Source organism: Cataglyphis hispanica, chromosome 7 (assembly GCF_021464435.1).
Source record: "Cataglyphis hispanica isolate Lineage 1 chromosome 7, ULB_Chis1_1.0, whole genome shotgun sequence".
Lineage (NCBI taxonomy): Eukaryota > Metazoa > Arthropoda > Insecta > Hymenoptera > Formicidae > Cataglyphis > Cataglyphis hispanica.
In genome coordinates, this window is record NC_065960.1 from 7,983,798 (window position 1) to 8,006,886 (window position 23,089).

The window sequence follows — 23,089 nt, forward strand, 5'->3', positions numbered from 1 at the left end:
TTATATTATATACATAACGGATATCCCTGCCATACATTACATGATAAGGATGGCTCTTATACATATACATACATATGTATACATATGTATATATATGTATGTGTAAATATAAAATGTTATTTTCTCCTAAATGAGATTCTTTTCACTTTTAGCAGTGATCTATCACAAAAATTTTTGTAATAAATTCTCTTTCAATGAAAAATATAATTATATAATTTTCTTTTCAAGAAATGAAATTATAATCTCTTAAATAAGAAAATATTAATTTTAAAATCACTTTCTTTAAAAGAGATATAAATATTATTTTATTTATATTATTATATATATTTCTGTTAAAAATATATATATCTCTGTGTTAGAAAAAATAATTGAAGAAATCTTATTCAAGAGAATAAATTTATTTCTTATTATTGAAGAAAAAACCCTTTTAATGAAATTTTTCATAATGCCATCCGTTACATAATTATTATGTACCGCATAAATAGCAAGATTAAAAAAAATATATATATATATATATAAATAAAATTTATAATAAAATTGATAATAAACAACTTTTATCACGCGCGCGAGTGTACGATTATTATTGCAGTATAATAATGAACAGAAACGAATGAAAATTGCACTAAGTTCTTTTAAGATAATTGCATTCAGGCCAACTCTTTAAAAACTCTGCAATTAACTGGTTATTTTGGTATAATTAATTAATTAGAAATAATCATACAAAACTCATATGCATATGTGTGTGTGTGTGTGTGTGTGTGTGTGTGTGCGTGTGTCTGATTAAGATTAAATACATGTTATTGGTAAATATATATGTTAATCTCAACTAAAAATTAACGATAAGCAATCAAATAATTAAAATTTAATTAATAACAGAAACATTATCAATCAAATTACAAAACTGATATAATTTCTTCATTTCTTTTAAACGATTCAATTATTGCCATACAATTAGCGCTATATGAATTTCTTATATATGTTTCGACGAAAAGATATATGTGTGCAAAAGATTAATACGTTAATTTTTTTATTTTATTTTGCACTTTTTATGAAATTTAAAATGTAAAATTAAAATGTAAAATAATATATATAATTTTAATTTCATCCAAAATTTAGAAAAAAAATTTATGCGCATTAAATTTTTCATGATCTTTCCATTTTCCTAAAAATTAGTATCGGATCTACTTTTTTGTCATATAATTTGTAAAATAAATATGTAAAAAAATTTATTTCGTATAAAATTTAAGAAAAAAGATAATGTCAATAAATTTCCCAATTTTATTTAGCACATTTTTCTTTTTTTTTTTTTGAAAGAATAGAACTCAATTAATAATCCAATTAATTTATAAAAGAACACAAAATGCATTAATTTTATGCTATATAAACATATGTATACTCGGCAACAGAAATGCTTTAACACATAAATTTAAATATATGTCAAGGCATATAAAAATGCATATTTATATGCATAAATTTGTGTTAAGTTAAAATATTACTGTCCCCATGTATGTATATGTATGTATGCATATGTACTACTGTTAAAAAAAGTGATTTAAATTATCGATAATTCTTTTAATAGAAAAAAAGAAAAAACGATAACTTCTATTCGAACATATTATAGTTCGTTCTGAAGGCTTAGAAGGTAAATTCGATGAGAGACCTCATCTATACATAAAAAAAAATGTTGCTTCCATTAAAACTGGAACTGTTCTCTTATCGCTCTTTGTTATTCTGTAAAAATAGAAGAAAAGAGACTATTTGGATGCAACAGTTTACTAAAAAAGATAACGAAACTCTCCTCTTTCGAAACGGCTTCTTAATTCACACTCCCTTCCCTCCTTTTCCGAAATATAGAATGTCACAAATAATTTTAATAATAAATATGTAAAAGGATCTCTCTATCTATATTATACACGGAAATTTGAACAGATTAATCTCTTGTCATGTGTATGATTGTAATTATATAAAATATATTTCAGGTTTTATTAATTTTTTAATAATAAACACATAAAAGTTTTTCGCGTTTCTGGAGATTTCAGAGATTTGATTATGAAAATTGTTTTGAAATAAAATAATATACAAAAGGAGCCGTCATCAATATCGAGATAGGGTGATTTCGTTTCTCTTTCCATCTTTTTCCAGAATATAGAAATTTTATAAATAGAACGTCCTCCAAAGGAACGCGGTTTTTTGTAATATATAATATATCTACAATGTATAAGCGTGTAATATATAATAACGCGTTATTATTATCATTGCAAGAGATAATAGAAAGAGTAACCTTGTCGATCAGGTTAAGCGCAATCAGCATTCTTTTCGAATGTATTATTTATTATATTTGCATATAATGTCGTATCATCGATGAAGAGTATACGAGCCGTTTATAATTATTTAATATATTTGTCTACATGTTTTCATATTTCACCGAGTCATTGTTTATAAAACACTGACTACATATTATTGCTAAATTTTAACAAACTCCATAAATCACCTCTTCTTCATTAATCTTATTACCTTATCTTTTTGTCTTCCCTAAATCAGAAAGAAAAGATAAGTCCAAGATATAGATAAAAAAAATTTTTTTTAAAAGATCTAATTAAAAAATTAGAAAATAATTTAAGTTATTTGGCTGAATAAATGATATGAATTTAATCAATTTTTGCACTCTTTTTTGATTGCGCGCAGTCATACATTCGAATATGATTCCTCGAATCTTTCTTAATCTTATCAAAAATTGATGTGCTCAACATGTGTATAATTGATGATTATTATTAATTTGGAAATTATATGAGAAATTATTGGAAATTATATAATTTCCATATTTTTATTATATATGATATTGTATTAATTTAATTAATTTAATTAATTGAAAATATATTTGAAGAGGTTTAGGTTTTCGTAGGTCTCTGCGCGTACTTTATATATCCCTTCACGAATTGAAGAAATTCTTATTTTCTATCAATATTAGTTTACAGAGATGCAAACGGAGATCAATTTAGACATGCAAAAATACATGTTTCCGGAGAGATAGACGATAGGAAAAAAAAAAGGAGAGATTATATAATATTATAGAGTAGAATAAATAAATATTATTTATTCTTGGAAGTGGTGGTAGTGGTAGTAGTGGTTGTAGTGGTGGTAATAATATCCTCCTCACCTCCACTGGACCAATGTTTCTCCTGCTCTCGCAGCTCGAATTCCCATCGCAATTCCAGCTCTCGCATGTCGTTCGCAATTCCCGCTTCGTATGTATCCTCCTGCTTATGCATTGATTTAATCAATTAATTATAGATATAAAAATTACTCTTAATGGAAATCTAAATATTGAATTAATTTATAATCACTATTAAATAACATTGAGTCACAATTAATATTTTGATACATAATAGTGCGATAAAAAATATAATTTTTAATCGAATCTATAATCGTTTAATCGTGTAAATCATAAAAATATAAAGATGTTTGCGCTTTTATTACATAAATTCTGAAATAAAATGTAATGACGTAGACGTAGCTTACTTCCTCAATTTTATAATCTTGATTATATTCCTGATTTGACAGCCAATCATTAGATGGTTGCTGGATCCATGGAAATGTGGTGGTACCAGCACCATATGGATTGCAGCTCCAATTTCGCATATCTCTTTCTCTTTCTCTGATGCCTGCTTCAATCATCTGCAATTCTTGTGCCAGCCTTTCGCCTGCAGTGAAAATAGTAGCTCCTTGCGTCGCCAGCTAAGATATAATAAAAATTAATTAATGATTAATTATTAATTAGTAACATAAAATTAATGAATATTAATGAAACTATGTGAATAAGAATATATCGATGATGAAAATATATCAACGTTGATGTCAAATATTTGCAAAAATTATTTTCAGAGAAAATAATATATATGCGGTTTTACTTCTACTAAATTTTGTAACAACAGATTCTTTGGCCGCAAAATTTTCACTCACAAAACCGCCGATATTAGTTTTTCTTTAATAAAAATATCAAAGAAAATTATCATTTATCAGAATTTTTCAATTTTCAGTATCAAATAACTTAATATATTATATCACATATGGTGTAAATTAGATGTTTTTCATGCTTTACAGAATACGAAACGCGATGAGTTACCTTTAAGTCATTAAGTTTCTTCTCGAGATGTCTGAGTTGCTGTTTTACTTTTTGTGATTCGAGGATCAAGCTAAAACATATATATACAATAACACACGCACACACACACACACACACACACACACACACACACACATATATATATATATATGCAAATATGCTTTATGTTACTCACTCTTTCGACATGTATTCCGATCTCGAAAATTGCGGTAGCGATTCCGGTGCGACGATATTGCGGCCGAGAGTGATGTAATTTTCACTCACGAAACCGCTTCCGCTACCACTATCACCGTGATTTGCCGGCGCCATAGACTGTATACCATTCGCGCCAATTGTCACATATGCTGCAATAATATTATAAATTATATCAATCATCATATATTATAAATATATATATATATATATATATATATATATATATATATATATATACATATACATATACATATTTTTTAGAATTAGATTTAAATTTTTATTAATAGATCATACATACATATATATATATATATATATATATATATATATATATATATATATATATATGTATAATCTATTAATAAAAATCACATTTGTCGAATTATCTGTCAAATTATTAATATATAAAATATGTTAAATAAATGTAATATAATTCTTATGTACACACACATACACACACATCTTATTTACACTCACGTTGATTGCCATAATACATGGAAGTTAGAGACCCTGGAGTCCTGAATGCGGCGGACTGCGCAGAAGTAGGTCCAATTCCCTCATTATAAAAACTTGCAAAGTGCTGCAGAGGTCCATTACAGGGAGTTCTAATATTACCAATATTACATATAAGTTATTTTTAAATTATAAAAATTATTACAAATAATATAATCTATAACAATTTGCATCTTATATAAATTATTCCAATTGTAATTTTAAAGTCCTCTTTTAATCTTTCATGGATTGTATCAATAAATTTTTTGATCTAATTCAAATTAAATTTTTTCTCTCTATTTTGTTTCTGTTAAAAAATTAATAATTGTTGTTCTACTATACAATATAATTGATATAATTTTATATATTATTCATATATGTCATTATTATTATTGTACCTTATCAGAGTTTTAGATAGTCTCGAAATAGACCCCTGTTTGCTAACTGGTGGTAAAGAGGCTGTAGGAGGCATGTCTAACAAGGGCACAAAGGATGTATCATCGTCAAATAGATGCGAAGCCGGTGGCGAATCTGTTCCAGAAGGACAGCGAAGACTGTTCGCGGCGGCCCATATCGAGAAATTATTAGACGTAGTCAACGACATGTCACTCTCCTGTCGAAGATCATAATTCTAAAGAAAAATATAGAATAAATATATGATAAATAAAATAAAATAATGTGTTATATAACAGAGAAATATTATTATATTATAAATTTAACAAAAGTATATATATTAAAAAAAAAAAAAAAAACTTAAAGGAAATATATATTTTTTTTAATGTGTATAAAGGAATAAATGTAAAAAAAAACATTGATTAGTTTATTACCGTTTTCATTTGCGGTGCGATTAGTTGCTGCTGCTGCTGCTTGCCAATAATTGTTTCCAGTTGATTTAGAATCTCCATTCTACGTTGCAATAGCATTGTCAACATAGTTTTCGCCGTTCGTTGCTATAAAATTATTTTATAGTTTTATTATTATATTGCTTATTAAAATATATCATTATTAAGAATATTTATAGATTATTCTCTCTGTTCATCACTTATTAAATTATTTATATAATTATATTGTTATAATTATTTACTAAAATTAATATGTATATGTCAGCCATGATAAAGTCATATTGTTAATCTTTGCTTTTATTCTATCCGACTTTAAAAATTTATTATTGAAGATTTTTGCTCCTCAAGTCCGCTTTATAAATAGGAAATTGTTAGTTCGCAATCAGTAAAATAAAAAGAAATTTTACTTTGTCATATTAAGAAAATATTTCTTTTCATTACCATTAAATAAATTTATTTGTTTTATCATACTAAATGTTAGAACTATTTATTAAGCAAAAATAATTTTCTCTCACTTTTTTGTCATTTGTTACATGGTTTGCCGGTACGATTTGCGGAGTGTCCCACATTCCTAGATTTGTCGTGGTCGGCGGGGAAGACCCGTAATCGACAGTTGCAACGGATCCTGGTGACATTATGTAATGCCCTGTACATGGGATGGCAGGAGATCCTCCGCCGTCTACCATAGGTCCACCTTTCACAGAACATAGACCGAGATGCGGTAAGTTTTGCGGGGGTGCAGACGGCAACATGTAGGTCGACGTAAATGAGTCGATCAAGTTACTTTCTAAGTTGGTCGGAATTGGCGTCGGATGTTGCACGGCCGCTGGAACAGTTCAAATAAAATAACAAACATATTTCATATGCATATTATGTTTCCTTATTTTATTTCGCTTCAAAGAAAATATTTTATGGCCAACATAACTTTTTTTTTTTTTGCAATATCTATCGTGTCTAAACTACAATAAAAAATAAAAAATTTTCTTTTCAATAATATATACGCGCGTGTGCATCTCTCTTCAAATATTTCATTTTCACTTATGAAAATCTAGAATAATAATTAAGTCACTTATAAATTAATCATAAATATTCATTATACTCACTTTCTCTATCATGTGTTTTGGCAGAATGATAAGCCGTTAAATCGCCATTCTGTTTATTAAAAGTCTTGTTATTCTTCTCGCTTTTTGATTCTACCTGGTTCGAATTTGTTCTGACATTCAATTTGCGATTTTTCGATCTGTACCTGTACGTAAAAAAATTCACAAAATCAACAAGATATTTTTATATCACTAAGAATATTATTTATGCAATCTGCAAACTTGCAATATAAAAAAATATTATTAATTTTATATTAAATAGCCTAAAAATATTAACTATTACTCAAGATTTTTTTTTTTATTATTATTTTATATTAAGATTTTTATCTTTCAATATATAATTGATAACAATGCTTATTATTTATAATTTATTTGAACATCAATTCCTTCTTTCAACATTTCATATTCATAATCATTTCTTTATCTTTTATACATATAAATAAATAAATGTATTAAATATACAGACTTACTTATCAAGCTCAGTGTCGCTATGGGCAAAAGTACAATTGTTAGATCGCGGACAAGTGCCGCGAAGGGCCAAATCTCTGCACATGCTGACTTTGTACTTGCCAGTTGCCGAACCCGGGCACAGACCTCCGCCAGATCCGCCGCCTCCACTGTCCTGTGTCGCCGATTTTCGATTTCCGCTACTGGCACTGCCGCCTCCATGCTGTCGAACAAAGTCTACCAACGCAGCTACAACTATTCTTACAGCCTCTAAAGCCGCCCGACACTCAGCCAAGCTTGGTGGTTCCGTTTCTAAAAATTTAAGAATTTTATGATTTCTTTTTCTACTTCTCTTTCTTTCTTTCATTAATTAATAAAGTTTTTAAATTTAAAAATTATATATATATAGCATATATGTATACATACCTGGACTGGGATCAATGGCGGCCAATAATTCCAATTGTGGCCTGAGACCACTCAATTGCCCAGGATCTGGAGTACGTTGCAATGCTATCACAAGTTCTTGGACACTCTGGGCAAATGATTGTGGTGTCTGCAATTTATCAATGATACTCTGCATATGAGACTTATGTGCGGTATCGCCATAAAGCAGAGCTGACCATTGGTCAGGTGCAATGCGCAGTCCCGCCTCTGTGGCGATTTGTACAATTTGCGCATCATGCTCGCGTCTCAACGCCTCATAAGTACGAAACTCTTCCTTTAGTTGCATCAACGATGAATCGCCTTCGCGCTTGGATACCTGTTAATACAAAGAAATAATAACAATAACTGATTTTATATAGTTATTAGAAAGATATCAACGATTTTTGACATTTATATAATGTCAAATAAACATTTATTAAATGTTATTACATTTATAGAAATATATAATTCTAATATATAATTCTTTTTCAAAATATAACATTTGATTTAAAAGCATTTAAGTACTTTTGTAATTGTCACTATATATTACCTTGAAACAACTTGCTCGATACAGAAGCTGTACCACATGACCGATGCTAGTCTTACTGGCTTGTGGAAAGTGTGGTTCCAAACGCTGTACCACAAACATCACCAACACCTTGCGCGATAAGGCTGAACCATCCTCTAATGCTAACAGCACAAGCTTTAGTACCTCTTCTTGCATTGCTAAAAAGAATTACAAGAGAGAAAAAGATAACTGTAGAAAAAAATAAGATTTTAAGATATATTTAAATATAAGAGATACATAATATTTTTAAATTATTTTTAAAACCCAGAATAACTAAAGTTGGAGATATATATATATATATATATATATATATATATATATATATATGTATATAAAAAGAAAATATAGTTTGTTCATATTTCCATCTTTCATTTTCTACAAATGAAATTTACCTGGTCCAAGGAATTGGCAACCGCGAGCACGCACAGCCGCCCAGAGATTAGCACTAAGTTGTTGAGGGTTTTGGTGCTGTAGTATAAGTTCGGTAACGGTGCGTTCGCCAAGACTACGAGCGGCGCGCAACGCGCGCGCTCTACCCTCTGGTTCCACTAACTGACAGCCTAGCAGTGTCACCAATTTACGTTGCATTGGTCGGGACACTAGCCCTCCGCCCCCGCTTCCAATACCTAAATATATCAAATAATTTCATAAATTATAATAATATCAATTATTACAACGATTTATTTATACATTTACAATATAAAAATTATTATCAAGCTGCAATATATTTTACAAGAAAATGCAATAATCTAAAACAATCTTTACTATAGTAATATATAATATTGAATTATATTTAATTTCCTACATATACAATAAACTTTATTTTAATTTTGATTTTAAAATGCTTATAATATTAATACTATTTATATGTGATATTTAAAAATGATATAGATATTGCACATGCCTGCGGTGTTAGTGGTCTGACATGGCTTGAGGTAAAGTGCAAGCTCCTCAATGCAATTCTTGGCTCGTAGATAATTAGTATGTTGGTCAACTGGCAACAACTTCTGATAATTTTGCTGCTGATTTGTCACGGATGCTGATGAAACAACGGAAATAGGATTGCCTAGCAATTGCAACAATGCCTCATTTATTGGCAATCTTTCGACATCAGTGTTGATAACACTCTGTGCAAAAGGAAGAAGATAATTAAACAATTAATAAAATAACATTGTGTCATACAATGTATAATATAGATATTAAGTAAAATATATTCTTTATACATATAACAAATACACAATACAAACAAACATACATATTTACATTATTATTAATGTTATTGGCATACCTGATCAAAAGGACACTGCTTGCGATGCAAATTGGCGAGACAGGCGCGACATATTGTATGACCGCAACCAAGCGATATAGGACCTCGTATGGTTGCGTCAAAGTCATGACAGCAAATTGGACATGACAGAAATTCAGTCCACTGTGGTGCCTGTATCGGCATTCTATAAGGAAAAGATAAATACAAATTTATATACATTTAGAAAGAAAGAAAAAAAAATTCGCAAAATTTCAGTATCTCAAAAATGTTGAGAAATGTTTTATAACACAACCTCATGATTTATAATATATAATGTTACATCTCGAACAATAAGTTTTACTATCATTTCAGCAGATAATTTATTTGACATAAATAAAAAAGTCTATTCAGTCAAGCAATTGTGTCGCTTTTTTATCAGTATTTAAAAATTGTCTAATAATTAGTAAATATTTTGTATAAATGTATATATTATTTTCAAAATAATTATTGCATCATAATGAGAAAAAAATATCATTTTATTAGTAATCATGAATTTTATATTATGATCGATATGAAATTCATGAATAGAATAGAAAAGCGTAGAAAGTATAGATAAAATATAAATGAGAAGCATAAATGAAAAAATGTAGAAAGTTGTAAATAATGTTAATTCTAATAATATAAAATTTATGTAAAATATACAAAGTATAGAGGGAAAGTGTAAGAGTAATGGTAAGATAAAAAAAGTACAGTTATACTAAGAACAAACTCGATAAAATTACTACTTCATAACCATATTTTGCTCTCTAGATCACGGCGCGATACGGTGAGATCACTCTGACTTATAAGATCGATTATCTCTGCATATTGTAGAGAATAACAAGAATTTCTGGAAATTTGTAAGAAAAACTTGACAAAACAGTCGCATTATCATGTTGCTGACGAAAACCTGCCTCTATCGCGATGTCCTCGATATCATGACAGCGAGTTTTGGAATCCGGGGGACACCGTAAATTAATCGAAAATATAAAGTCCACCGTTAGTATCATCACCCACCTCGTTACAGCGAAACATCACATCGATTACACTTTTTGCGCATCACTCTTCTCGCGCAGTTTTGCGCGATTCGGATCTCTAATCAACTTTTATCACACCATAGATTATCAACGTGTGAATGCAACGTCAACGACACGAGAAAGTTGCTCGATAGTTTCGTCGTACACCGTCCCGTGACGCTATTTCAAGTATATGTTCGAAAATCTCGCTGGATAGAGCAGCGTTCGATTGACCAATCAGGATAAAAGCAGTGAAAAATTCCATTGTCCTGATTGGTCGACTAAACTATTTCGAGAAGTAAATCTTCGAACACAACTGTTAATATGGCGTATAAAGCGTTTCCTCCTTACGTCTATTCGGGACATCACGCATGGCAACAATGCTCCCACCCGGTTATCTGTCAACCATGCCGAGTTTTGTGACCGTACGGCGCTCAATTCGTAGCAACTGTCAGAGCGGCGTATTGCGCGTGCGCGCACATCTTCCAGCAGCAGTGCGGTTGATGCGTGCGCGCGATGTTCATAGTCATGTACGCTCTCTCACACACGTACACACCCATACACGCGCATATCTACACTTTGCGGCACGACACGGCTTCGCTCCGCTTTTGCGAGGTGCTTCCCTTCGTCTTATCTGGTTTTCGCGTAGTACGTAGCGTAATAACCAGGTCGCGTGTAATCAGATAGGTAGGTACGTAGGTGAATATGCCGGGGAACAGTGGCGGTGCGCGTGTGAGCGCGTCGCCGGCGGCGCGCGTAGCTGCGATGCCGCCGCCAGCGCACTACCTGCACGAACTGCCGGCCCAGGACGAGGAACGATTGGAGCGGTTGTTCCAGACGCTCGACCTCGACGGCAATGGACGCATCGACGTGCTCGATTTGTCTCGAGCGTTACGCGAGGTCGGCGTACACACTCAATATGCCCAGGTATTTGCGCATATATTCCTCTTCTACATACTCTAATACACGCAATATATATATATATATATATATATATATATATATATATATATATATATTTATGTGTGTGTATGTGTTGCTTAAAAAATATATATTGTAATATTCTTCCATTGAGAGAGAGAAAGTTTTTTATGGAAATGGAATTCTGACTTTTGGGGGGACCACCAAGTATATATTATATGTTAATGTATTTTTTTTCTCTTCTGTTTCATTTCTCTGAATCTTAGTCGCTTTTTCGAACACAATATTACGTTTTAGCAACAAATATTATTTTTGCTTGTGTTGTACATGATGCGCGCACGCGACCGTATGTGCATGTGTAAAATGAATAAATTATAAATCTAAATTTCTAAATTCCTTTAGCTTGTCACGCGCGCGCACACGCATACTTTCCGTCTATGGAATTAGATATATGTTAAAGAGGAAAAGAGATATAAAGAAAGAGAGAGAGAGAAAAAGAACAGGATTGACAAAAGCGCAAATAAAAAGAATAGATTTAGATTATAATATTTGTTAATTACTATTATTGAAAGAAAAAGAGAAAAGAAGTTGATGAAAAATATAACTATAAGAATGAATCTCTATGATATCAGATGCATTTTTCTGCATTTAAAATAAAAGATGCATTCGAAATTTGAAAAGAGTGAAAAGACAGAGTGCAGGAAAAGTACAACTGATTGTGAACAAATCTAAATCTTATATAGATATGTTTATATTAATAGCTGCAGAGAGAAGCACATACAGTATTTCAAAATCTCAACATAGTCACATGGAAAATGTGTGACAGTAAAAGTGAAAGAGTTTTAATTTAGAGGAAAACAACTGCTTTGGCAAAGATCTAGACTAGAAGAATAGAAAATTTGACTATACATTCAAAAATATTGCTCTAAATGTTATTTCATTATATTGCATTAATCAAAATAAGAATTCCTTTAGAAAGAGATTTTTTTGATTAAATTTATTTATTAAAATTCTAATAGAATAATCTTCTGTAGACTATTGAATGAGAAAGAAATGTGTGAGAGAGAGAGAGAGAGAGAGAGAGAGAAGGATGAAGAGAATTATATATTCTTTCATAATTAAACTATTAGACAGAATATCATTTAAAATATGATGTGAATGAATATCTTTTAAAGAAATATGAAAAAAGCAGTGTCATATTATAAATATTATAAATATTATATTATATTAAATATATTATTATATATTATAAATATTATATTATAAATAATCTGAAATTTGATTAAAAATAATATTGTACAAATATAATGTATAGATTTTCATACATTGTTTCTCTTAGCTGCATTTTCTACATTTAAATTAGAATGGACATATCTAAATAATTTCTTTATCTTTGTAGAAATTTTTGACCAGCTCAGACAGTACTAAAAGCGGCGATATCAGTTTGGCTGAATTCATACACTATGTACGTGAACATGAGAAGAATCTACGATTGCAGTTCTCCAATCTTGATAAAAATAAAGATGGTAAACAAGTATTTAATAAATTAAAGATCAATTTTCTGAAATATTGTACAAATATGGAATTGAAAAATTTAAAAAAAAATCAAAATCAAAAATATCAAAACATTTACATATTTAAATAGTTTAATTAATAATTTACTTTATAATAAGTATATTATATATTATTAGCAACAGTATTATTAGTTATAAAGCTTTATATACTTTTCTGTTTACAGTATATTATAATAAAAATTATAAACATGATTAAACAATTTTATTAATGTTTTGTTACTTTTAGGCAAGATAGATTTGGAAGAATTGATAAGAGCTTTCAAAGAACTGGGGATAGAAATTGCACAAGAAGAAGCAACAAAATTATTGCAACGGTAATTTTCATATTAATAATTATTAACTAACTATTGTCTATTAATAGTTTCCTAAATTAAAGTTATAAACACAATTTATTGTGCAATGTACACATTTTATAGCTTTTAGAAAGAAAAATGTTTTTTTCTATTTGTTATTCAAAAGTTTAAAAAAGTTAAGAAAAATATTATAAACCCTTATTATTAAAAAAATAATATTAAACGTTTAAACATTGAAATATTATTTATTTATATAACACAGCATGGACCAAGATGGAAGCCTCAAAATCAGTTTTGATGAATGGCGGGACTTCCTTCTCTATGCACCAAGTACTACCTTGTTTGACATCATTGAATATTGGCATCACACTACGGTGAGTGCTATATACAATTTAAGCTTTATTGACAAGAAAGAATATAGTATTTATTAACATACTGACCAAAATTTGGGGAAATGTACAAACAAAATTATAATTATTAAATACATATATGTATATGTATTATATGCACATGTAGTATAACGTATACACAAACATATATATGTATGTGTGTATACACACATATACACGTATATAAATGTATGTTTATTTAGTTTATATGTACATATTTTGATACTTGGTAAATGGTTATACATTGCAAAACGTGCAGAAGCGAATATCCATTTAAATTATGACAAATTTCCGATATGTACATCTGACGAAATACTACGCGACATTACGTCAGCTATTTGTTACATCATGATAGTGGTTCTCAACTTTAATTTATGAAATATTTTTTATTGAAGTATTAAAATTATTAAATATTAAATAGATTTATGTAAATATGTTTTCATAAATTCCATATGATTTAAGAAATGCAAAATTTTTTAATAAAAAAGTTTCGAAAAACTACATAACTTTATCATTACATATTATTATTATTATTATTAATATTATTGTATAAATATTAATTTTACTATTACTGAAAAAACTTCCTAATATTAATTTTTGAACCATTATTGAATAATGAGGAAAAAAGAGAAAACAGCAACATTATTGCATAATTATACATGTATGGACGAAAAACAAAATGTATAAAAATGCATTTAAAATTTCTCTATGCTCTTCTCATCAGATTTTGAGTGAACTTTGCGCTGTGGCACGTGCAACGGTCGCTGACTTTGCTCAGACCGTCTTTACTCGATGACGTGCGCCCTGTGACGTCAGGAAAAGAACAAGCAGTTATGCAGGAAGGGGGCAACTAAGTTCCCCGTTTTGGAGGGGCGCGATATTTTCGTATCCGGGTTTTTCTCGCACTCGCCGCTCGTTTCTCGTTAGTCTCGCAATCGGATTCCGAGCGTTCGAATCGTGCGTTCGCAGCTTGTCCACCCTTCTCGCGCTATTAAAGACTACACGAGATCGTTCTTTTCGTTAGTAAAACAGTTTCTTCGGCCACATGATGAGCACGTTGTCAGATGAGTGTCTCTGTTGATTTTTATAATTGCTAAATCATTTTTAGTGATTTTTAGAATCGCTAGATCGCTCTAAATAATTTAACAGAAATCGATGGATACGCGATTTAAAGATATAGAAGAAAAAGAACGGGAAAAATTTGTGAGAATTTGTGTAGCCTTGATCAGTGCAAACTCCTCTCTATATAGAAAGTTCGAAAGTTCGAAAGTTCGCGAAAGTACAGACTTCACAGTGTGTATGCAACAGACTTTAACGGTGTGCGAATGTGACTTTGCAGAGTAAGAATTTATGACATCACGTGACGGGCGAATATATATTACTGAATATAAATTAATTACAAAAAAAGGAGAAGAAACGAAAATATCATTTATATAAAATGACAAGAGAAAATATAAATTATACATAAAACGAAAAAAAAATATAAAAGATATAAGGAGACAATATAATAAAGTAAAATCGCGCAAAAAGTTGTCAAGAAATAGGAAGAAAAAAGAAGGAAAGAAAAATAAATAGGCAAGATAAATATTAGAAAAAAGCCATAAGCAGGAAAAAAGGGACAAAATTAGAAAAAAATAGAACGAAAGTAGAAAGAGGAACTAAGAAAAAGAAATATAAAAGGAAGAAAATGATAAGAAAAAATAATTAAAGAAATTTAAGAGAAATATAGAGACTATCGTATGCATAGATACGACTAACTTCAGAGTGAGCTAGCAGTGGCAGATCTCATGTGAGCGTGTCCGCGACCATTTGAGTCGCGATTACAACTGATCGATCGTAGCATGTATGCTCTACAGAAGCCAAGATTTCTTCAACATGATAGCACCTTGTCCGCGTGTCAAGTGTGCGAGGAATTTCTGCAGGGTTACCATGAGCTCTTACGGGTGAGTATGTTACAAATAGCCAATCAGAGCGCACGTTTACTAATTGAGATGGTCAAATGGAAAAAGAAAGTTTGAGATGGGCGAAATGAATCAGAATGAAAAGTGAAAGTGATTTTGGAATGTGAATTTCTGTTTCTTGTTATGTCTTAAAAAATTTTTTTTAATTATAGCGTTTCCTGTTATAAGACCACTTATTTTCAAATAAAATAGCTGTCATAAGATGCTTTATTTGATACTAGAAGCTAAAATAACTGACTTTATAAAATATTATTTTATCTCACTTGCTCTCATTTTTGTCTTGATCTTGTCTTCAATGTATCACCGGGACTGTCCTGGAAGATAAACAACATCTGCGCCCCGGTTATTAGGTCACGTCCGGTCCCCGAGTAATCTTATGGCAGGATAACGTGCTTCAAAAAAGATCATGCAAAATATTTAAAGATGAAAATAAAAATCAATTAAGAATTGATTTTAACTAATTACTTTTTGATATATCTTTGTAAACCGAGAAACATAAATAACTATATGGATCTGAAAATTCGCGTTTTCGAATTTTCAACTTTTCTAATTAATTGATGATTATCTTATTGTTAGTCTACATTATAGAATATGCTATATATAAAAATATTTGAAAAATATAGAGGCATCCAATTTTTTGAATTATAAATGGTCATTGGTTTCAAATATATAAATCGTCAAACGATTCGAAGTTTAAAGGAAGTGCGTTTAATGAGAGATTTTGTACATATTTTTTTTCTGTTTTGTTTTCAATATGCTTCTTTTATTTTGAACTCGAGAAATGTAACTAAAAGGATAGACCTCGGATATTATACCTATAGATTCTGTTTGGCCCAGACCAGTCTTCATTGCCCAGAGTCGAAAACATGCTGGAAAGATCTTTTGAATTCGTGATCAATTTTATTATTTGATGATCGCAATTCATCTTTTTGTATGCAATGTCTCATTTGTTATATTACTGTATCGAATAAATTGCAATATAATATTTTGTTATCTTTTCCCGCAAACAGACTCACAGATTGTGATTTCGCGAATTATTACGTCACGAATTATGTTTGCGAAATTGGCGAGAAATTCTCAGAGACGAAAATATTTCGCAGAGTTACATATATCTTTGCAACTATATATCTTTGTTATTTAAAAGAATTAAATAAAAGGAGTCTTTCAACTTTTTATCATGATTAGTTTAATAGAATATATATGTCATATATAACTATATATATAACTGGTATATATTTGAACGGAATCCAAGAGTGCTTGCGAAAACAAATCTAACAAAATGTAAATGATACAAAGTTCAAAAGTACATATTATGGATATTACGACAGACACAATCTCGACTTTTTTTTGCTTTTTGAGAGAAAAAGAGTGTTTTATATAAAATTAAATATTTGTATATTACATTACGATAATATTGAACGAAAAATTAATTCTTCTTGTTTATTAAATAATAATAATTATAATAATAAGACGATTGAATGGTTTTTTTTATATATATTTAATGTTTTGATAAAAATAATTTTCTGTCATATCGAGTATGTGTGTGCGTGTGTGTATGTGTCTGTGTGTATTTAATATGTTGCTCTAATTTGCATATTAATACTTTTATGTAAATAAAATTATATTTTACAAATATTTAAATTAAAAATGAAATAAAGCAAAAATTTCAATTGCTTGCAAATTCACAAATTGCTTGCTTTTCTTCAAAAAATTTAAGTGAAGACAAAATATTAATTTTGTGATTATGATCGATGAAGTGATTAATTGAATTTGTGATAAATTTTTGAAAGAAAGATCTGAGTAAAGTTTGAAATCATTTATGAAGAATAAAATTTTTAAGTAGTAAAAATATACTTTAAGTACATTATTGCGCAAAAACTAGTATTGAAAGTTTATGTTGGTCTAATACATCGTATTTAGATTTAAATTGAACATTCTTTTTATGAACGTTGGTACGCAGATTCAATACCTATACGAGGCTTGGAATTACAAACACGCATTAGTGTTGTAATACAATAACTCTATTGTATTATACATAGATTATTTTCATCGAAACACAGCACTGCAATACTTGATATTTTATCGCAGTAGATAAGCGATCTACATTCAGGATGTCCCCAAGAAAGAGATTTAAAAATTGAAAAGTTTATCGCGACAATACTCTTATCATTACGTTCAAGGTCAAAGTCACTCATTTGAGAACATTAATAAGCAAAAAATTTAGCTTGCAAAAATGAAAATTGCGTAATTCTGTGCAAAAGATAAAGAACAATAAATGAAAATACAGTTAAAAGTGTGACAAAATACTTTTTAATATTTTACAATGCGCGGTTTTAATATTTTTAATATTCTTAAATTATTATTAAATATTATTTGTGTGAGATTTTATAATATTCATATATACATATACATACATATATATATATATATATATATATATATATATATATATATATTACACAATTAAATTATTATATTAATTACTATTATATATAATATATTATATTAATAAAGGGTATATAAGATATTAATTTTAAATCTTTGTTACTAATATTCCATAATAATATATGTCTTACTAATCTTATATCTTTATTAGTGCTTACGAATCAATAAATTTGTATTATCACAGATTGTGAAACAATTTCGCTCGAATAAAATATGCACATTTGTACAAACATGTTTGGATAATGTGTGTATAAATAGCGCTTTATATAGTACGTATTTTATTTAATATCTTATTAATTAAGATTATTTAAATAATCTTTAAATTATGAATTTTTTGATAAGTCTGATCTATGGTAAAATTATCTCTTGATTTTTCTCAATAATTGTGAAAATAAATATTTTGTTTTTGTTTATAGTATATGGACATCGGAGAGGACATCGGTATCCCCGAAGAATTCACAAAAGATGAAATGGTGTCGGGAATGTGGTGGCGGCATTTATTATCCGGCGGGATAGCTGGTGCAGTATCACGTACCTGCACCGCTCCCCTTGACCGCATCAAGGTCTTCTTGCAGGTAAGTTCTACTTGCTGATTATGATTTCTGCCAAAGAGCTTTTATTTGATATTTATCTGATTTACATTGCTCTAATAACGGTCAAAGTTAAAAATACTCGAATATTAATTCTCCGAAATTTCACATTATTTTATACATGTATAAAAATAAAAGTATTTATATTTTTAATATACTTAACATATAATTTCTAAAAAAATTCTGATTCACATATTGTATACATTTATTATTAGATGTTAAAAAAAAACATATTAAAAAACATGTTAAAAAAAAACAATCCGCTTATATGGCAGCATTTCGAGCGAGCGAGCGAATAAATTTGTCTAGTTTGCTTTAACGACGAGAGACTCGTCCGATCGTCCTTGCAGGTCCACAGCACACGACACTGCAATATCGCGAGTTGCTTCATGTACATGTTGCGCGAGGGTGGCTATAAGAGCTTTTGGCGCGGCAATGGCATTAACGTGCTCAAGATTGGCCCGGAGATGGCGCTCAAGTTTATGGCGTACGAGCAAGTGAAGCGGGCTATCAAGGCGGACAACGAGACGTGTGAGCTCAAACTCTATGAGAGATTTTGCGCTGGCTCAGTGGCTGGCGGTATCAGCCAATCGGCTATTTACCCCCTCGAGGTACATCCCATTATCTTATGACTCCTCGTTGCAGCTATATTGATTCATAACGTCAAACGCGAGAAGCTAAATTTGTTATGTACTATAACTCGTATATCATCATGTTATATTAGTTTATATTAGATTATCAGAGAAAAAACGCAGAGAGTACAAGTTATGTAATATATAAAGAGAGGCGTCATTTGTATGAAATAAATTCTAAAGAGAGAAATGAGAATAAGGATATGTAACAAATAATTTTACAGGTGCTGAAAACAAGACTCGCGCTGCGAAAAACGGGCGAGTTTAACGGTATGTTAGATGCAGCTAAAAAAATATATAAACAAGGTGGCTTAAAATCCTTCTATAGAGGCTACATACCTAATTTGATAGGAATACTTCCATATGCCGGCATCGATTTAGCCGTCTACGAAGTAAGTTAAAATATTGAAAAATGCTTTATGTTTACGTTATATTTTCGATTTTGTTATACTATATTGTTATAGTTATTAACATTATTTATGCGCTGCGCGCGCGAAATCAAAATATATATTTATACAATTATTTAACTCAATATTGGTACAATTCGAGTTGATGTCAAGATAAATTTTCTAAGATTGGCTCGATGGATTAATTTTCATAGTACACGATTGATTTATTTATTCCATAGACCTTGAAAAATAAATACCTACGTACACACGATAAAAAGGAACAACCGCCGTTTTGGATTCTGTTATTGTGTGGCTCAGCGTCGAGCACAGCGGGCCAGGTATGCTCGTACCCGTTGGCATTGGTACGAACGCGATTGCAAGCCGAAATTTCGCCAGATCGTTCGCCCAACACCATGACGGGAGTTTTTAAGGACATTCTGAACCGTGAAGGAGTACGCGGCCTGTATCGCGGCCTCACACCCAACTTTCTCAAGGTATGATCAAATAAAAAAAAAATATATATATATAATTTTTCTAGAATTTTTTAAATTAAATTTATAGATAAAATGTATTGAAGTTTATATACACACAAATTTAATTATTTATTTCAATTAGACTTTCTTAGAGTTATGTTGTGATACAACTTTATTTTTTACATTATCTACGTTTTCTTAGGATTATATGAAAGAAATTTTATTAAAAATAAATATATTTTTAATATATAAACTCCGATCTTTTCAATATATGAACTTTATTTTAAGACAATCAGTTTCTATAAAAAAAGAAAAAAAAGAAAAAGATTTAGAATTTTTTTTTAATAAATCTTATATATTTCAATACACATTTGTTCCTTTATATTTTTTCTGCAAAATAAGTGCTATATCTTTCAATATTTGTATAATTTATTCTTAAGAAAATAAAATGTAAAATATCGAAATTCAATATTATAAAAATTGATGATTTGCTAATGTTGATTGGTTTTTTGCGTTGCACTTACTCTTCATATCATAAAAAAATATAAAAATCTAATTGGCATCTATGTTTAACATACAGAAATAATGTAATAAAAAGAAATAAGGTTGATAAAAAAATTTTTTTAATTACATTTTCTTATTATTTACTAAAATATATATATATTTTTTTTTCATAGGTTGCACCTGCAGCATCTATTAGCTATTTAGTATACGAGTATTTTCGGCTGGCGCTGGGCGTAAACATGACGTGATGAATATGCATACTAGGATTAATTTAATTAATTAATTAACTTATTCTCTTTTTCCTTCTCTCTCTTCTCTTTTTGTTCGACATAAATAATCATCGACAGGCGAATATATGGCCATTTGATTAAGCATGTTCGTTCGTTTTATCTCGAAGAGAAAAAAGATAAGTAAAAAAAATGCGACCTTTATTTATTATTATTGCCAACTTGAAAAATTCCTTAGATAAATCGAGCGTTCTATATATGGCGCAGTTTTTTATGATTTATTAAAATTTAAATATACTTTAATATTTTAATATTAATAAATGATACAAAAAATAACTGTGAACTAATTATACAAAAAATAAATGTGAACTAATATAACATCGTAATTACCAATTTTTTTCAACAGTTACTGTCATACATATTGTTATTACTATAATATATAACAATGTCTGATTTTGATGAGTAAGTATAAGGCAGAGTTATATGTTTCACGTGTAAAAAAAATAGTTTTTTATTTGTAAACGAATATACTAAATAGTAAGTTTTGAATGACAGTGATCGAAGAAAGAAAGGCCAGTTCTCGATTATTATTTAGTATAAAAATGAATTTTACCGATGGAAACATTCAAGTCAGTACAAAAAAAAGAGAATTTGCGTATTATATATATTATTATAATTATCTATTTAGATATAATTATAAAGTTTATTGTAATTTACAAGGAAAGTGACTTATAAACAATTATATTTTATTTTAATGAAAAAGGAATTTATAAATTGCTAGACATTTATACAAGATTAATTTAAAAGTAAAAATATTAATTGAATTTAATTTTCTCAATTTTCTTTAATTTTACCTTTTTAAATAAAAAGATACAATTATTAATATAATTTATGTATTAGATCATTACTTTATTAGATCACTAATTTCTCTTTTTACTTATCTGACTTTAATGTCCAGAAAATTTATATCTACAATTTGTAAAAGCGATATAATATCGATCTAAAGATTTTCATTTTAATTGCAAGATTGGAGGATCGAATTATACTGTGATATATATATAATTGTAAACTGAATTTTCGCTTGATTTGTCTATATCAAGATCTTGTAAATTATGAGATAATTGCAAAATTATGTAAAATAAGTTAATTTATTGAAGTAGCATGTTTTATGAAATAAGCAAATTTTGCAAAATAACATTCATCTGTAGAATTTTAAAAATGTAATTTCATATTTTGAGGTTTTCATAGAAGCATGGTGAAAAAAATTCTAATAATAGAAGGAAAAAATAGAAGGAAAAAATATATATATATATATATATATATATATATTATAAAAACGGGAAATATTAAAATTCAATGGATCAAATTTTTTTACATAATTTCGCAATTGTTATATTATTATAAATTATATAGTCATCATTTTTTATCTTGATTTTATCTGATTATTGGTACTTTGTAGATACATCAATTTAATTGCATTAGTCATTAGAATTTACTATATTATATATTTATGAGTTGCTATAATTATAGTTCATTTTCCTAGATAATTTTTGTGAACTTATGAAAACTATTGTGTATATTATGTATTTATATCTATCATAAATACGTACACGGTTGGACATACATTGTTTATCGATGAATGTTCGGAAAATAGTGATGATAATTCGCGCACGATAAATACCTTAATTATTTTCAAGGATAACACGATAAAGTGATAGCGATAAATTATACATAAAAAAGACATTATTTTATTTTATTTCAATTTTGAGTTTAATTTTAAATTCATTTCGTCTTATGTTATGGAATTAATGGAAACAAGGATCAATAAAAAAGTATTAAATATACATTAAAATCATACAAAATCTTTTTTTTTAATTAAATTGGATTTTGAATAATTAAACTGAAATTTTTAATAGAAATTAAATTTCTGTTAATAAATTCTTAATAAATCTTTCATATAAAGAATATATTAAATAATAGTTTTTATTAATCATTTTTAATTTCAAAAAATTATTAAAATATTAAGGCTAGATTATTAAATTATATAAAATTGATTTTTCACAAAATTCGGAAAAATATAAATGTTAATTTAGATCTGATATGGATGTGTATATATATATATATAATTTTTTTAATATTTATTATTGATTGTGCAAATTTACACAGTTCACTTTTTATTATATCCTTGGAAAAAATGAAC

General features: G+C 28.8%; 2 protein-coding genes across 9 annotated transcripts; one reads left to right on the top strand and one right to left on the bottom strand.

The window, feature by feature from the left end:
• Positions 1-356: 356 nt before the first annotated feature.
• On the bottom strand, positions 357-10,646 carry LOC126851021 (roquin-2). Of its 7 annotated transcripts, none has more exons than XM_050594564.1 (17): positions 10,390-10,618; positions 9,479-9,641; positions 9,095-9,317; positions 8,583-8,816; positions 8,173-8,348; positions 7,626-7,959; positions 7,223-7,511; positions 6,756-6,898; positions 6,168-6,478; positions 5,638-5,760; positions 5,209-5,441; positions 4,796-4,923; positions 4,299-4,467; positions 4,124-4,193; positions 3,520-3,735; positions 3,158-3,257; positions 357-1,731 (listed from the first exon to the last, which is right to left on the bottom strand). In XM_050594564.1, exons 2-17 carry the CDS (start codon positions 9,638-9,640, stop codon positions 1,727-1,729), a joined length of 2,916 nt encoding a protein of 971 aa, XP_050450521.1. In that variant the 5' UTR covers position 9,641; positions 10,390-10,618; the 3' UTR covers positions 357-1,726. The 7 variants fall into 7 exon arrangements, with proteins under 7 accessions (XP_050450521.1, XP_050450520.1, XP_050450519.1 ...); XM_050594563.1 differs by having other exon boundaries at positions 3,158-3,260; XM_050594562.1 differs by having other exon boundaries at positions 357-2,532; positions 3,158-3,260.
• A 305-nt stretch (positions 10,647-10,951) lies between these two features.
• Positions 10,952-21,777, top strand: LOC126851046 (calcium-binding mitochondrial carrier protein SCaMC-2). Of its 2 annotated transcripts, XM_050594608.1 has the most exons (9): positions 10,952-11,418; positions 12,812-12,938; positions 13,213-13,300; positions 13,542-13,653; positions 18,491-18,649; positions 19,015-19,275; positions 19,521-19,688; positions 19,925-20,179; positions 20,836-21,777. In XM_050594608.1, exons 1-9 carry the CDS (start codon positions 11,197-11,199, stop codon positions 20,908-20,910), a joined length of 1,467 nt encoding a protein of 488 aa, XP_050450565.1. In that variant the 5' UTR covers positions 10,952-11,196; the 3' UTR covers positions 20,911-21,777. The 2 variants fall into 2 exon arrangements, with proteins under 2 accessions (XP_050450565.1, XP_050450566.1); XM_050594609.1 differs by lacking the exons at positions 10,952-11,418; positions 12,812-12,938; positions 13,213-13,300; positions 13,542-13,653 and adding an exon at positions 14,484-15,611.
• The last annotated feature ends 1,312 nt before the right edge of the window (positions 21,778-23,089 follow it).

Coding starts and splice junctions, on each gene's coding strand:
- LOC126851021 (XM_050594559.1), bottom strand. CDS start 9,640: ATGCCGATACAGGCACCACAGTGGACTGAATTTCTGTCATGTCCAATT. Junction 3,736..4,123: donor AGAAACTTAATGACTTAAAG/GTAACTCATCGC, acceptor ATTATATCTTAG/CTGGCGACGCAAGGAGCTAC. Junction 3,261..3,519: donor AAGATTATAAAATTGAGGAA/GTAAGCTACGTC, acceptor TCAATGCATAAG/CAGGAGGATACATACGAAGC.
- LOC126851046 (XM_050594608.1), top strand. CDS start 11,197: ATGCCGGGGAACAGTGGCGGTGCGCGTGTGAGCGCGTCGCCGGCGGCG. Junction 11,419..12,811: donor TACACACTCAATATGCCCAG/GTATTTGCGCAT, acceptor TTATCTTTGTAG/AAATTTTTGACCAGCTCAGA. Junction 13,654..18,490: donor AATATTGGCATCACACTACG/GTGAGTGCTATA, acceptor TTTTGTTTATAG/TATATGGACATCGGAGAGGA.